Consider the following 14019-nt stretch of genomic DNA (forward strand, 5'->3'; position numbering starts at 1 on the left):
TGTTAGGGTCACATGTTCCTCTAGCAACCAGCCGGTGGCCGTTGAGTCCACTCATGGCGACCCCACGGGTGTCAGAGGAAAACTGTATTCCCCAGAGTTTTCAATGGCTGCGTTTTCAGAAGCAGATCATCAGGCCTTTCTTCCGAAGCACTTTTGGGTGGCCTGAAACCTCCAGCCTTTTGGTTAGCTGCTGAGCGCATTAACCCTCTGCTGAGCACGTTAACTGTTGGCAGCACCCCGGGACTCCATGTCTTCCTCAGTCCTGGCCATTTTGAATGTGCTTAGAAGTGTGCTTGTTCTATTTCAATATATAAAATTCAAAAATCAAGACAATCAATAGGGCATTGTTTCTGCAGGGGAAGGCCTAGATGGCTAGTTATGGGATAATAGATTTTTTTTCATATGTTTATTTGTATTTTGGGGGGTGCAGGGTGAAGGGCTGCTGAGAACTTAACGGAGATTATAATACAAGGTGACCGTGTTGCTAGCCTTTTGAAAAAGAAACTTGGGAGCTGCACTATAAGGTCTTTTTTCCTTAGCTCATTTCGGAGCTAGACTTACACAGCACAGCAGTGCCCGTGGAGGGCCCCTGCAGAACATGATGTAAATATCCTGTCCTCCGTTTTTCTACAACAGCGAATACGCAGAACAAGCCTTCATGGACTGTCCGTTCCTAGGAGAACTGTTCTCTGTGGCCCCTTCTCCCCGCACCAGCTCCCTCTTGTTTTGTCCAGTATTCTAAACTTTCATTCAAAAACCTCCTGTTTTAGGAGCTTTGAGAGCAACCTGAACACTTATAAGCGGCTTTGCATCAAGCGTCCAGACTCACACATCGTGAAGGTGAGTGGTTAGCACAGTGTGGCCATGCTGTTCCTTTTTTCTTCTCAAACCTGCTCCAATGCTGCCTCACTTCAGCTGGTGCACAAACCCTTCTGCCCTTCCACGGCCACCCCCTTCTCCTTATTCAGGTCCCAGCTACATGCCATCTTTTGAAAGGTTTTATCTGAACTCTCTAACTGACCCTTTTTATCTTTGTCTTCATGTGAAGTTATATGAACTTTAGTTTTCTGGAATCTGTACTCAGTTGTAAGCTTCATGAAGACTGAAGCTTTGTGTCTTTTTGGTTCACTGTTGTAGCTCCAGGGTTGCCACGTGAGGGCTGCTGTTGGGTGTGTGCTAAGTATGTGCTTGAATAAATCCAGCGATCCAGTGATACGCTTCTGTTTGTGTTGCAGAGCAATTATAACGTGGGTATTATAAACGTGGGTGCCCCTGCGGCTGGCATGAACGCCGCTGTGCGCGCTGCTGTACGTGTGGGGATATCTGACGGCCACAGGATGCTCGCCATCTACGATGGCTTTGATGGATTTTTCAAAGGTCAGGTGAGTCTCATGGAAGGCACAAGGCTGAGGAATATCCCTAACCTGAGTATCATGTAAGTGAACTGATACCTGTAAGGACCGGCCCTCTAATTAAATGAGAAATTGACTCTAAATACTTACCCTCTTAAAATTTATGATTCTGTAACATTGTGAGATAGTGACGGTTTTTTGAGGGACAACTTTTGCTTCAGAGTCCCATCATAAGTTATGCTCTAGATCTTCAAATTTAGCTCAGAGCATAATGTATTTTCACGTTTTCTTGCAAGGCAATACCAAGGCAGGGCCTCTGGAGTTCCATGGATGGGCTTATATGCCCGACTCTGCTGCTCATTACCCGTGTGCCCTTGGGCATGTCAGCAAACGTCTTCCACTATTATATGAAAGGAGAAGAATGATAAAATTTGCCTCTAAAGGCTGTTGAAAAGCTTATTACTATAGGTAAAGTGCATAGTACCTAGCAAACAGCAAGCACTCTCCAAAAAAAACTTTATAAAAATAGTTAACATTTATTGAGTGTTTATTATGTATTCTTTGTAAGGGATATTTATATATATTAACCCATTCAGGTCTCACAGTAGATCTAAATGTTAGCCCCTTGCTCATATGAGGAGAATGGACCACAGCAGCTTTTATTAGATTTTAAACATGATTGTAAGGCTGCAAATCCTGTACTTTTAATCAAGTATTGTACTGGTTGAAATTATTTATTCATTCCGTTATTCAACAAATATTTTTTGAGTTCCTACTCAATAAGTGATATTTATTAAGTTAAATATATTTATTAAATTAAATTAATGAACAAAGCAGACAAAATCCCCTGAGTCCACAGAGCCCACATTTTAGGGAGGGAGACAATGGTGAGTCCAAATAAGTTATGTGAAATAAGTCGCGTATCAGGGTGGTGAGTGTGAACCAGACCAAGAAGGGAGAGTGGGAGTGTCTTGGGACTTCGCACAAAGATTCCAAAGATGGATGCTGTTGAAGAAGGTGATCTCTGAGTAAAGATTGAAGGGATGAGCAAGTGACTCATGTGAATGTGTGGGGAAGGTCATTCCCAGCAGAGGAAAAAGCCAGTACAAAGGTCCTGAGGTGGGAGGTTGCTAGTGTTCAGAGGCTGGCGAGGGGCTCATGTAACTGGAGCAGAGGGGGAGCTCCAGAGGAGAGGGGTACACAGGAAATGAGGGCCAGATCAGTTAGGGCCCTAGAGGTAATTGTGAGGCATCTGGCTTTTATTCTGAATAAGAAGGAAGTGTTTGGGTGTGGGAGTGGCACTAATGTTTTTACAAGATCATTCTGGTTTTAATAAAAGGGAAAACCAGGAAACAGACTACTTGGGAGGCTTTTGTAATAATCTAAGCAAGAGATGATGGCAGCTTGGTCCACGCTGGTAGTAGGGGAGATGGTGAGAACTAATCAATAGCCCGAATGTATTTTGAAGGTAGAGTCCTTATAATTTGCTAACAACATATGTGAGTATGAAAAAGGAGTATAGAATTAGTCCATTTCCAGCTTCAGCAAATGGTGGGGTGGAGTTGTTATTTATTGAGATGGGGAAGGTTTGAGAGGTGGGAAGAATATCAGGAGCTCAGATTTGGGGAGGTTTCTAGTAAGCAGGTGGATATTTTCTTCCAATGTTCCTCAAGAGGTGTGGGCTAAAGATAGGGATTTGGTGTAGACATCAACATACAGATGGTGTTTGAAACTATGAAACCAAATGAGATCACCAAGGGAGTCAGTGTGCATAGAAAAGAAAGGGGTGGGCATGTTTCAGTGTTACTAGGCAGAGGGAGAAGAAGCAGAAATAGCACAGGAGACTGAGGAGGCGTGGACAGAGAGGTAGGATGGAAACGCTTCACTGACGTCCCTTAGAGAGACACACCTTGGGGGACACTGATGATCCAGATTCTGTCACTTTCCATAGCGGCCACTATGGAAAGGCTCTGCATGGTGATGGGACAGAAGAGCCGTCTACATCTCAGTGGCAGAGGTCGGGCTAGGCCCCAGTCCAATTCTATCATGAGTGAATATCACTTCCCCCATTTAAATTATCAATTTAAACTGTTCTTTGCTTTGCTTAAAGGAAAACTACCTTCAAAACTGATTTATACTTTTACGTATTTTAATTTTGAGATCTTTGGATCACAAAAAAGTGTGTGTGTGTTCAAGGGAAAGATTAGTCCAGATGACTAATGGACCACAAGTACCACAGCCTCCACCAGACTTAGTCCAGCACAAATAGATGGTGCCCTGCTACCACCACCAACTGCCCTGACAGGGATCACGATAGAGGGTCCCGGACAGAGCTGGAGGAAAATGTAGAACACAATTCTAACTCACAAAAAATAAATAAATAAAAGACCAGACTTACTGGTCTGACAGAGACTGGAGAAACCCCGAGAGTATGGCCATTGGACACCCTTTTAGCTCAGTAATGAAGTCACTCCTGAGGTTCAGCCAAAGACTAAGATTACAGGCCTATAAAACAAAGCGAGACTAAAGGAACATACCAGCCCAGGGGCAAGGACAAGAAGGCAGGAAGGGACAGGAAAGCTGGTAATAGGGAAGCTAAGGTCTAGAAGGGGAAAGTGTTGACGTGTTGTGGGGTTGGCAACCAGTGTCACAAAGCAATATGTGTACTAATTGTTTAATGAGAAGCTAGTTTTTCTGTAAATCTTCATCGAAAATACAATAAAAAAACAAAGCGTTGTGTATATATATAATTTGAATAATATTTACTTTTTGGAATGGGTTAGCATTTTTCTCTTTTTGTTTTTTTTTCAACTTTATTTTTGGTCAAAATATACACAGGAAAACCTGCTCCCATTCCACAGTTCCTAGACATAGTGATCAGGGACATTGGTTACATTCTTCAGATTGTGTCAACATTCTCGTTATTTCTGTTCTAGTTGTTTCACTTCCATTTACTTAATTTCCCTGCTCCCCAACCTTCTCATCTATGCTTTACAATAGCTGATGACCCTTTGGTCTTACTTATCTTTTTTTCTTAAGAAGCATAATACTCAAGGGCGACGGTCTTTACTCTTTGGGTTAAGCTGTTACTTAGTTTAAGGTGACTCTAAGGGATAGTTTTAATTCAAGGCATGAAGAGCAACTCAGGGCCATAGTCTTGGGGACTCTGCCAGGCTCAATACGTCCAATAAGGCTGAATTTTTTAAGAATTTGAAGTTCTGTTCCATGTTTTTCACCCATTTTATCAGGATTTCTCTATTATGTTCCTGATCAGAACATTCAGTAGTGGTAGCTGGGCACCTTCTAGTTCTTCTGGCCTGAAGGTGGAGGAGGCAGTTGTTCCTGTAGACAGTTATTCCAGTAGAATGGGTTTATATTTTTAAAAAATATAATTGACCTAAGAATCTCACTGCATTGTAGTAATGGCTCCAACAAGTTAGTTAACTTACCCAATTACCTGATTAGAAGTTGGCAGAGAAGTTAATTTATCAACGATTCCATGATTAGAAGTTGGAGAACTTAGAATTCCAGCCCAGCACTTTCTGATCCCATGTCTCATGCTGTTCCCACCCTGCCGTGGTGGAAATCCAGTCAGAAATTGTGCCACCCTTGCTATGTGTCGATAGTGACACGTGTATCATGCTTAATAGCTTTTACAGTATTCTTATTTTTTTTTTTTTCCTGCCCATCCCTCCCTCCCCAGGGCCCCTGGTAACCACTAATCTTTTGTCGTGGTGGATTTGCCTATTCTAGAAATTTTATATAAATGGGATCATACAGTCTTTGTCCTCCTGTGCTTGACTTATTTCACACAGCATAATGTTTTCAAGGTTCATCCTTGTAGCAGGTATCAGAACGTTATTTCTCTTCGTATCTGAATAATATTCCTCTGTGTGTGTGTGTGTGTGTGTGTTGTTTGTCCATCCATCTGTTGATGGGCACTTGCATTGTTCCCGTCTTTTGGCTATTATGGATAATGTGGCAATGAACAGCAGTGTACATGTGTCTGTTGAAGTTGCTGCTTCCAATTTTATAGTGTTCTTTTTATATAATTAAGCTTAATTTGCTTAGCTATTCATCTAAGTTTTTAAATCTTTTTAGTTTTTAAGACAAAAAGTGTTCTTCTAATCTTATATCAACTGAAAAAGTTGTACTTTTAATTTTCTTTTTGTTTTCTTTCCCAGTGATAGAATTTTGCCACCTAAACTATCTGTTCAATACACATGACTAGGGAAGGAAGACAAGCCCTGGAATTCAAGGCAGAGATCTTCCTAGAGGCAATGAGAACTTAGTTCCTTTGGTGTTCTTAATTAGTAGATAAATCTTAGGAGTCAGTTTTATGTCTAGACTCATTCAGCATTGCTATGAAAACACTTTCATAACTATCCCCAATTCTTTACAGGAATGCAGCCTGTTCAGGGTACAGAAATCTGAGCGGTTTTAAAAGCTTTAAATTCCCTTTGCTTTTTCGCTTTAGCTGTTTTATTATGTGTTTGTACGTTAGATAAAAGAAATCGGCTGGACAGATGTTGGAGGTTGGACCGGCCAAGGAGGATCGATTCTTGGGACAAAACGGTAATTTCCAGACATTGACTCTGAACTAATCTTGAGGAGGCAGAAAATGCCATATTGTATAAGTGAATAGATGGACATGGATTCTGGGCCTCTTGATTTCCTGTAAATAAATTCCTAAAAGAAGTGACACTGGGTCAGTTACCTGTCCCCACCCCAGGAAGGATCCAGGCAATGCTTTAAGAAGTTGAGACTGAGCCATGCCATTGAAAGACATGCTGGCGATGAGCACGAGGGCTTGAAAATAGATAAGGCTGATAACACGTGGAGTATTTTCTTCGATAATCTCTTATTTCCATTTATTTGAAGAGCAAAATGGTGAGAAAAGAAAATTATTGTACTCTAGGTAATATAAATAAGTGATCTCTTCAAGCTGTAGTAATCATGCTAATTAAAAAAGAGTTCAAACATCATCCATACTTGGTTAGTATTGGTAGGAACAACAAAACTGAGTAGCACTGTTATTTGAGGCTCAGATTTCCATAACTGAGGAAATTACTTGGGTAATTCCAGCAAAAAGACATATTTTTCTGACTTAACAGTAAGCTTCTGTTTTCTAGCATAGTCAGGGGTAGGATATTTTAACAAGAAACAAAACCTGTAGCCATCCAGTTGATTCCTACTCGTAGCTACCCTACAGGACAGAGTAGAACTGCCCCATAGGGTTTCCAGGGAGCACCAGGTAGATTCGAACTGCCAGCCTTTTGATTAGCAGCCGACCTCTTAACCACTATGCCACCAGGGCTCTGATTTTTAACATGCTTAACATTAAATTGAATTTGAATCTTTTGAAAAATATTATCTCAGAGATAAAAGTATTAACATCAGTCATTATTATATATCACATTTTAATATGAAAGGAAAATCATTTTTTGTATAAATCCTAATAAATGTTTAACTTCATATAAATGGTAGCTTATTGTACCAAGGAAGTTGTCCCATCCATTTATTTGTTCTGCTTTGGGCTCAGCGCTCCAGGTATTGTCCAGCTGCTAGCAGGAGTTCTGAAGAGCTCTGTGGGGCTCTCAGAGCTATTTGCTATCCAGTCTTACCCAGAGCCCACGTTATTGGTGTCCTGTACAGCAAAGCTGTACTTAGAAGTAAACTTATCTATGTAGTGTGTTTCCTGGGCCACCTTAGACTGACCGATTTCCCAGTTTCCATCGTAGCTGACTGGGAGCATTGCTCTGAGTTAGTTAGAGATGATTAGAATGCCAGCTTTGACAACATTCTGAAGCAGCTCAAGAAGCTCCATATTAGAACACTGGGAGGGATTTTGTAGCTAGCTCTCATGTTCAGTTGTTTTCTATGATTGGCCAGGCCTGGATTTTTTCGTCCTAAAGTTTCTTATAAATCTAATAAAGGTACGCTTTATTTCCTTCCATAAAAGAAAGATTGAGGGGAAGAGGTGTTGGTGGGAAGCTGGGATGGGATATAGCCAAATATTATTTGTCCAGTAGTCTGCTTGTTAACCACATCATCTGAAACAGGTGCTAAACTGGGAGAATAGCAAGTATAGTGGCTGTGATTTAAAATGGGACCAGATCAAAATTGTCACGAAATGAGAGACTGAAAGGGCTGACTCAATAGGGGAAGAGCAGGTGGGAGTACGGAGTAAAATGTGTGTAAACTTATATGTGACAGACTGATTGGATTTGTAAACGTTCACTTGAAGCTTAATAAAAGTTAATAAAAAAAAAAATGGGACCAGATGGGATAATGTATACATAAGTTATTTGAACACTGTATAGTTCGTCATAAACAATGGTTTTAATTAAAAATGACAAGGCACTTTGCTTATTCTTCTCTGAGACAGTAGAAATCTCTTCAGGTCACAGTCCTGTTGTTGTTAGGTGCCATGGAGTGTTTCCGACTCCTAGCAACCCTACCGGACAGAGTAGAACTGTCCCAAATTCCTAGGCAGTTGAGAAGTTTTTCTAGCTTTCTTTTGATAATACGCTCTTTTGGGATTTGATTTCTGGCCACAGCTGCCTTGTGTAACCATTTCCTGGCATATGGCTGCTTATCCTGCTGTCCGCCAACCCCGACGGAATGATGAAGGCAGGTGAATCCCATGGCTTCTTAATACAGCTTGTAGTTTGTCACCAAGGTAGGAGAGGAGGCGTGAGGGAGTGATGTGGATTCTATCAGGTTAACACGACGTATATCATCATAACTGTGAAGCTTGTCTGTCAGCCTCTGACCTCACGTCTTGATTTAACCATTTTTAGTACTCTACCTGGGAAGTATTTGGAAGAGATTGCTGAACAGATGCGTGCTCATAATATCAACGCTCTATTGATTATTGGTGGATTTGAGGTACATTATTATTTCTCTGTTAACCTGCTGGTTCATTAGCTTTGTAGGGATCAGTAATAACCCTGTGTGAGCTTCAGACAAGCAAAGTTGGCTGTTCCTCAAAATTTGGGAGTGTAGACTTCCAGGCTCTGTTGCCACTGAATAATCCGGAGCGCAGAAGTAACAGAGCGGCAAGATGCTATGTGAGATTGGTCCAGTCCCAGTACAGCAGCTTAGTCTGGAAGCAACAACGTGATTCCTTATCCCTGATTCATCTGTTTAGTGAGCTCGGACTTATCTCAAGTCTATCGGAATCATTTTATCTCTTGAATTTGAAGTCCATTGGCTATTTCAAGAGAAAGGTAGTATATGGCAAAATTTTTTAAATCACATATTGGACTGAAGTTCTTGATTTTTTTCTATTCAGTGATGATCAGTTCCATGATAAACCCTAGTTTTACTTTAAAGAAAATGTGAGAACCTTAAATAATCAGAATCTTACCAATAAGGGGTTTAGTCTTGCTTATAAGTGATAATGTTCTGTATTATCCTTTGTGCTTAAAAAATTGCTGTCCTTGTCTTTGGTCTTGCTGCCTTTTTATGTTGACTTTTTTGTGGTTCCGTGTATCCCCACGTGTGCTTTGTGTGCTGTGGTGGAGTGGCTCTCGCTGTGGCTCTCCCATGCCATTTCACTTCCAATGATGCCCCTTTGTCCTCCTTCCCCCTCTTCCTGGGCCCCACAACTGCACACACTTGTCTGACAGGCTTACCTGGGACTGCTAGAGCTGTCAGCTGCCCGGGAGACACACGAGGAGTTCCGTGTTCCCATGATTATGGTTCCTGCTACTGTCTCCAACAACGTCCCCGGTTCAGATTTCAGCATCGGCGCCGACACTGCTCTGAACACCATCACTGACGTAAGTCTGCATGTGCCGTCGAAGCGACGACGCGACCCCAGTTGTGCTCACAGGGAGGACAGCTGAGCCACTCTTATCACCAGTGTACTAGAACTCCCTTTGAGCACTGGAGCACAAGTACCCCAAAGGAGATTTTATTTTCCCCCCAGAAAAAATTAAAAATCCTCTTCTGGCTCTGAAAATCTTTTTTCTAGTTTCCCCAATTTTTACCAGCTTTGTCCCTGTGTGGTTGTTGGGATGGTTGGTGCTTCACTGTTAAGATTCGTTAAGTGACAGGGACCATTTGGAGCTCAAGAAATAATAGGATTATAGTTTTTTTTGTGATTTGGATAGTCATTAAAATTATTTCTTTGTTTTGTTTGTTTTGCTGAGCCGAAATAACCTCAAGCCTATAACATCTTACAAATTCTGGTCCAAGGACTTGCCTTAACGTGTAAGGCCGAAGAGACTGTTTTGTAATTTAATTTATTGGCCTGAGTCCACCATTTGCATTCGTTGTACTTTTGGTTGTGGCCGTAGTAACATCATTTTCCCCTGTACAAATGGGGGTATTACGTCTAAAACAGTATTGATGCTGTTTTAGAGCTTTTGCCGAAAGGCAGTAATAAAAAGAAATGCGTGCTTAATATCCTGTTTGTAAGTCACATTTGGTAATTTCCAGGGGAATCTGAAGAGCAGCCTATAACAGTGCGTTTCACTTTTTTTACTCAAAGCCTGAGGTCTTTCGCTAATTCTCGGATTTTAATTTCCTTGTCAGACCTCAGTCTTAAGAATGTTTTTCTAAAATTTTTGTTAAACCCTTGGCATCAAACTTATTTTCTAGTACTGGTAAATAAAACATAATAAAGCTTTTAAAATAAGATTCAAATGGTAAGTAATGCTTAGTGCTTCTGTCCTGCTTTTCTGAACTTTCCCACCTTTTGTGCAATTTCTTTGCTAGATAAAAAAAAAAATAAACCTGTAAAAAAAAAAAAATTATTTTTTTTTTCTGTTGCATATTGAGTGGTGCTGGAAACTGTCTGTTTGCAATCACTAATCTCTTACTTGGAGCCCTGGTGGCGCACCAGTTGAGAGTTCGGCTGCTAACCAAAAGGTCTGCAGTTGGAATCCACCAGCCGCTCCTTGGAAACTCCCTGGGGCAGATCCACTCTGTCCTGTAGGGTTGCTAAGAGTCAGGAAAAACTCGAGGGCAGCAGGCTTTAGCCTCTTACTTAGCAGTTGCTTGTGCTTTCCCTGTGGTTTATCACGCCCTCCACTGCTTTCGGACTAATTCAGGCTCTCGATCAATCTTTACGCTGTGAATTTAAAGATCACCGGCTATCACCAAATGAATTCTTTTTTTTTTTTTTTTTTAACTTTTGTCTCAGCTTTAGCTATATTTACAATCTGCTTAAGCTGAGCTGGCAGTGCAAGCAGTTGGAACATTTGTTTTCCCTAATTCTTGTGGAATGAAGGAAACCCTGGTGGGGTAGCGGTTAAGTGCTACGGCTGTTAACCTAAAGCTCGGCAGTTTGAATCCACCAGGTGCTCCTTGGAAACCCCGTGGGGTAGTTCTACTCTGTCCTGTAGGGTCGCAATGAGTCGAAATCCACTCAACAGCAATGGGTTTGGTTCTCGTTTGGGTGTGGAATGAGAACCCACTGCTGGGGGTGGGTGGCAGGGAGAGGAGTCGAGAGGTTGAAAGTGGTTCATTTGCAGTGAATCAAGCTTTGCAGACACAGGCAGAGGTTGGTGTTCACGTATCTCCCTGTGATATTTTGATGTGTCCTTTCAGTAATGAAGAAAAGATTCACCCCCTTTATAAATTCCAGGCAACTCTGCTTTTATAAAGAATTCCTTTTTACTTTTCCAGATTATGAATATATAATACATGTATAAAAAAATTATAGAAAATTTTAAAACCAAAATATATAGGAAAAAACAATTATACTTAGTTATAATCGAGTATATAGGTCGGAATCAACTCGTTGCCATTGAGCCTATTCCGACTCCTAGCGAACCTGTAGGACAGTAGGACTGCACCACAGGGTTTCCAAGGCTGCGGTCTTCCCAGAAGCAGACTGCCACTTCTTTCTCCTGGGGAGCAGCTGGGACTCATTGGTTAGCGTTGCTTTTACTTCTCTTACAGAGGGATTTTGTGGTTTATTATATGATTTTTAAAAATCCTTTTTTTTTTTTTTTAACACCTTGAGTTTCTCAAAGCTAAGTTAACCCATTATAAGGTTCAAAAGGCAAAAGGACAAGTGGGTAGTTCGTCACTCACGGTGGCTTCAGGTACAAGTCATACAGGGTCAGTAGTTATACATATGTGTCCTTAACTACCTTATTTCAAAGGAGCTGAGGAATTCGATTGTCTTGGTGATGGTACAGTTCTGAGCTTGACATTCGAATGTCATACAAGGCCCTTTTCGGGAACCATGTCGGTGAGGATAATTTACCTTAGTGTTGTGGTGGCCACCACCACGTATATTCAGTAACCAGGTGAAGAATTAGACAACAGATAAGAGTCTATGTGTGTCTTGAAGGCATAGGAACGAAAATCTGGACATGATGTGTCGAAATTGCTGTTTCTTCCATTGTTGTATTCATTAAAGCCAAAAGGAAGTTGAGTCCTCTTTAGAAGATTTGGGTTCAGGTCTGAACTAGCTAGGTTGGCTGTGGGGGAAGGAGGGTGGTGTCATCTCCAGGAAGTGTGCTGGGAGAGTGGATACTGAGGAATGTGAAAGTGATGTTTTCTCTGCCAGTGACACCCCAACTTCGAGGCCTGTGGGAGCATGATTGTCTGTGGCTCCTTTTGCCATCGTTAGTGGACCATAAAAGCCCCTTAAGGGACTGCAGACAAGCAGCGGGGTGAACGTCAGATCTACCTTGATCAAGAGCTTCAAACAGGTGTCCCAGACACGTCACCCCGCAGGCCTTAGGCCAGAGGCCGCTCCTTCCAGTCTTATTGCTCAAATCTATTTATAGCACCCGCCTCGCCCTGAAAGCATTTAGGTTTGCAATCCTTGCGTATTTCCCAGTTTAGTTTCTAGTGCCCACTGGTTCCTTTTGTTCCTTTTCCTCGTATAGTTGGGTGGTTCTCAGCTGCCCCCAGGGGATATCTGTCAATGTCTGGAGACAGTTTTGATTGTTGCAACAGAGGGGGTGCTATTGGCATCTAGTGAGTAGAGTCACCATCCTACAATGCATAGGGCCCATTAACCCATTGCCTCCGAGTGGATTCCAACTCATAGCAACCCTACAGAACAGAGTAGGACTGCCCCGCAGGGTTTCCAAGGCCGTAAATCTTTATGGAAGCGGACTGCCACATCTTTCTCCCTTGAAATGGCTGGTGGATTAAGTTAGTAGCTGAGTGCTTTAACCACTACTCCACCAGGGCTCCTTAATGCATAGGATAACCCCCCAGAACAAAGCACTGTCTGACCCAGAATGTCTGTGGTGCTGAGTTTGAGAAACCCGGGTTAGTCTTATGTTATTAAACGATCAAGTGTTTTCAGTCATTGTGGCCACACATTATTTCCTCCTTGCTAGCATTTATACTTCAATTACAAATGTATCACTCAGATGGATTTTGTGGAAGACACCTTTCTCATTATATGCATTTAATGGTTAATTAGCCTTCTGGGGAAGAACAGAATTTTAAAAAATACCTCAAAAAAAGTGTATAGAAATTTCTCACAATATGGCAGTCCAGATATGGCAGTAGGGCTTTACAGATGGACTACTTTTACTCTACAAGGGTACATTATTTTGTTCTAGTCAAAATGGCAGCAAAAATGTGCTGAGTTAAAGGCTGCAGTTGAGTGTCATGAAGGTATCAGGCAGGGATCACAAGCCTTGCTGATGGCCCTCGATTATGATAATAAACTGAAAACCATAATCATTTCCCTGAAAAATCCATGCAGTCTCTTTTCTCAGTGCAGATAGCTAAGCATTTTCAGGGTAGCTTAATGATGTTTTCAAACTATTTGCACTCAGAGCCCAAAGCAGGAGGCCTAAGTGTTGCTTCCGCCACAGGACCTAGATAGGTTTGTCCTCAGGGTTTTACACTTACATTCCTACATTGTCCGCCCGCCCCCCGCAAAGTTTTCCCCTCATTTTATTGTGAATAGAAGGGGAAAAAAGAGGTGCAGTGAGAACAGAAGATAGAATCTCTTTGCAAAGTACAAACATCACTAACTTGTTGTCATTGAGTCAGTTCCTGCTCATGGTGACCCTGTGTATTACAGAGTAGAACTGCTCCATAGGGTTTTCTTGGCTGTGATCTTTATGGAAGCAAGGTCTTTCTTCCACGGTGCTGCTGGGTGGGTTTGAACTGTCAGCCTTTAGGTTAGTAGTTGAGCACCAACAGTTTGTGCTACCCAGGGACCCAAGAAACTCATTAGAGATTTCAAAATGGTGTGGAAGACACTACTATTCCCCTGTGCCCATCAGTCCTGCCTCAGCCCTTCCTATATACCCCAGTTCCCATTTGGCCTGTGTTGAACACGTTGGTCCCAGAGGGTTATTTTGTGACCCTTTGACTTCCCATAAGAGCCTTCTCAAAAAGAAACAGCCTGCCTTGCATGCAACCTGCTCTTGATTTATTTCTGAGCTAGAGTATTCCACAAGAAAGGGAGCAGAAATAAACTTTTTTTAAAAAAATAATGAGGAACCCATCCAACAGTGGTGCAGATGGATCAAACCGCATGTGCAGTGTCAGCGTGCACCCCCAAATGTGTCTGATGCTGAAACAATTTGGTGCAGCTAGGGAAGTCTTGCAATAACCTGCCGCATCCAAGTCGGAAAAGCACAGGTCTGCAAGAAGACTAGGAGGAGGAGGAGGCTGCACGTGCCCAGCCTCCTCGGAGGTGTTGACGTTGTCATCGTGAGCGATGTTG

At 42.0% G+C, this 14019-nt stretch overlaps 1 protein-coding gene across 1 annotated transcript in view; it reads left to right on the plus strand.

Annotated features, from left to right (window-relative positions):
- Positions 1 to 14019, plus strand: part of PFKP (phosphofructokinase, platelet) — a 73708-nt gene that overhangs the window by 45209 nt on the left and 14480 nt on the right. The window contains exons 12-16 of the mRNA XM_064285080.1: positions 771 to 840; positions 1236 to 1382; positions 5857 to 5927; positions 8156 to 8243; positions 8987 to 9139. Coding sequence (XP_064141150.1) covers positions 771 to 840; positions 1236 to 1382; positions 5857 to 5927; positions 8156 to 8243; positions 8987 to 9139 — 529 coding nt within the window. The remainder of the gene's footprint in view (positions 1 to 770; positions 841 to 1235; positions 1383 to 5856; positions 5928 to 8155; positions 8244 to 8986; positions 9140 to 14019) is intronic.

Source organism: Loxodonta africana, chromosome 4 (assembly GCF_030014295.1).
Source record: "Loxodonta africana isolate mLoxAfr1 chromosome 4, mLoxAfr1.hap2, whole genome shotgun sequence".
Lineage (NCBI taxonomy): Eukaryota > Metazoa > Chordata > Mammalia > Proboscidea > Elephantidae > Loxodonta > Loxodonta africana.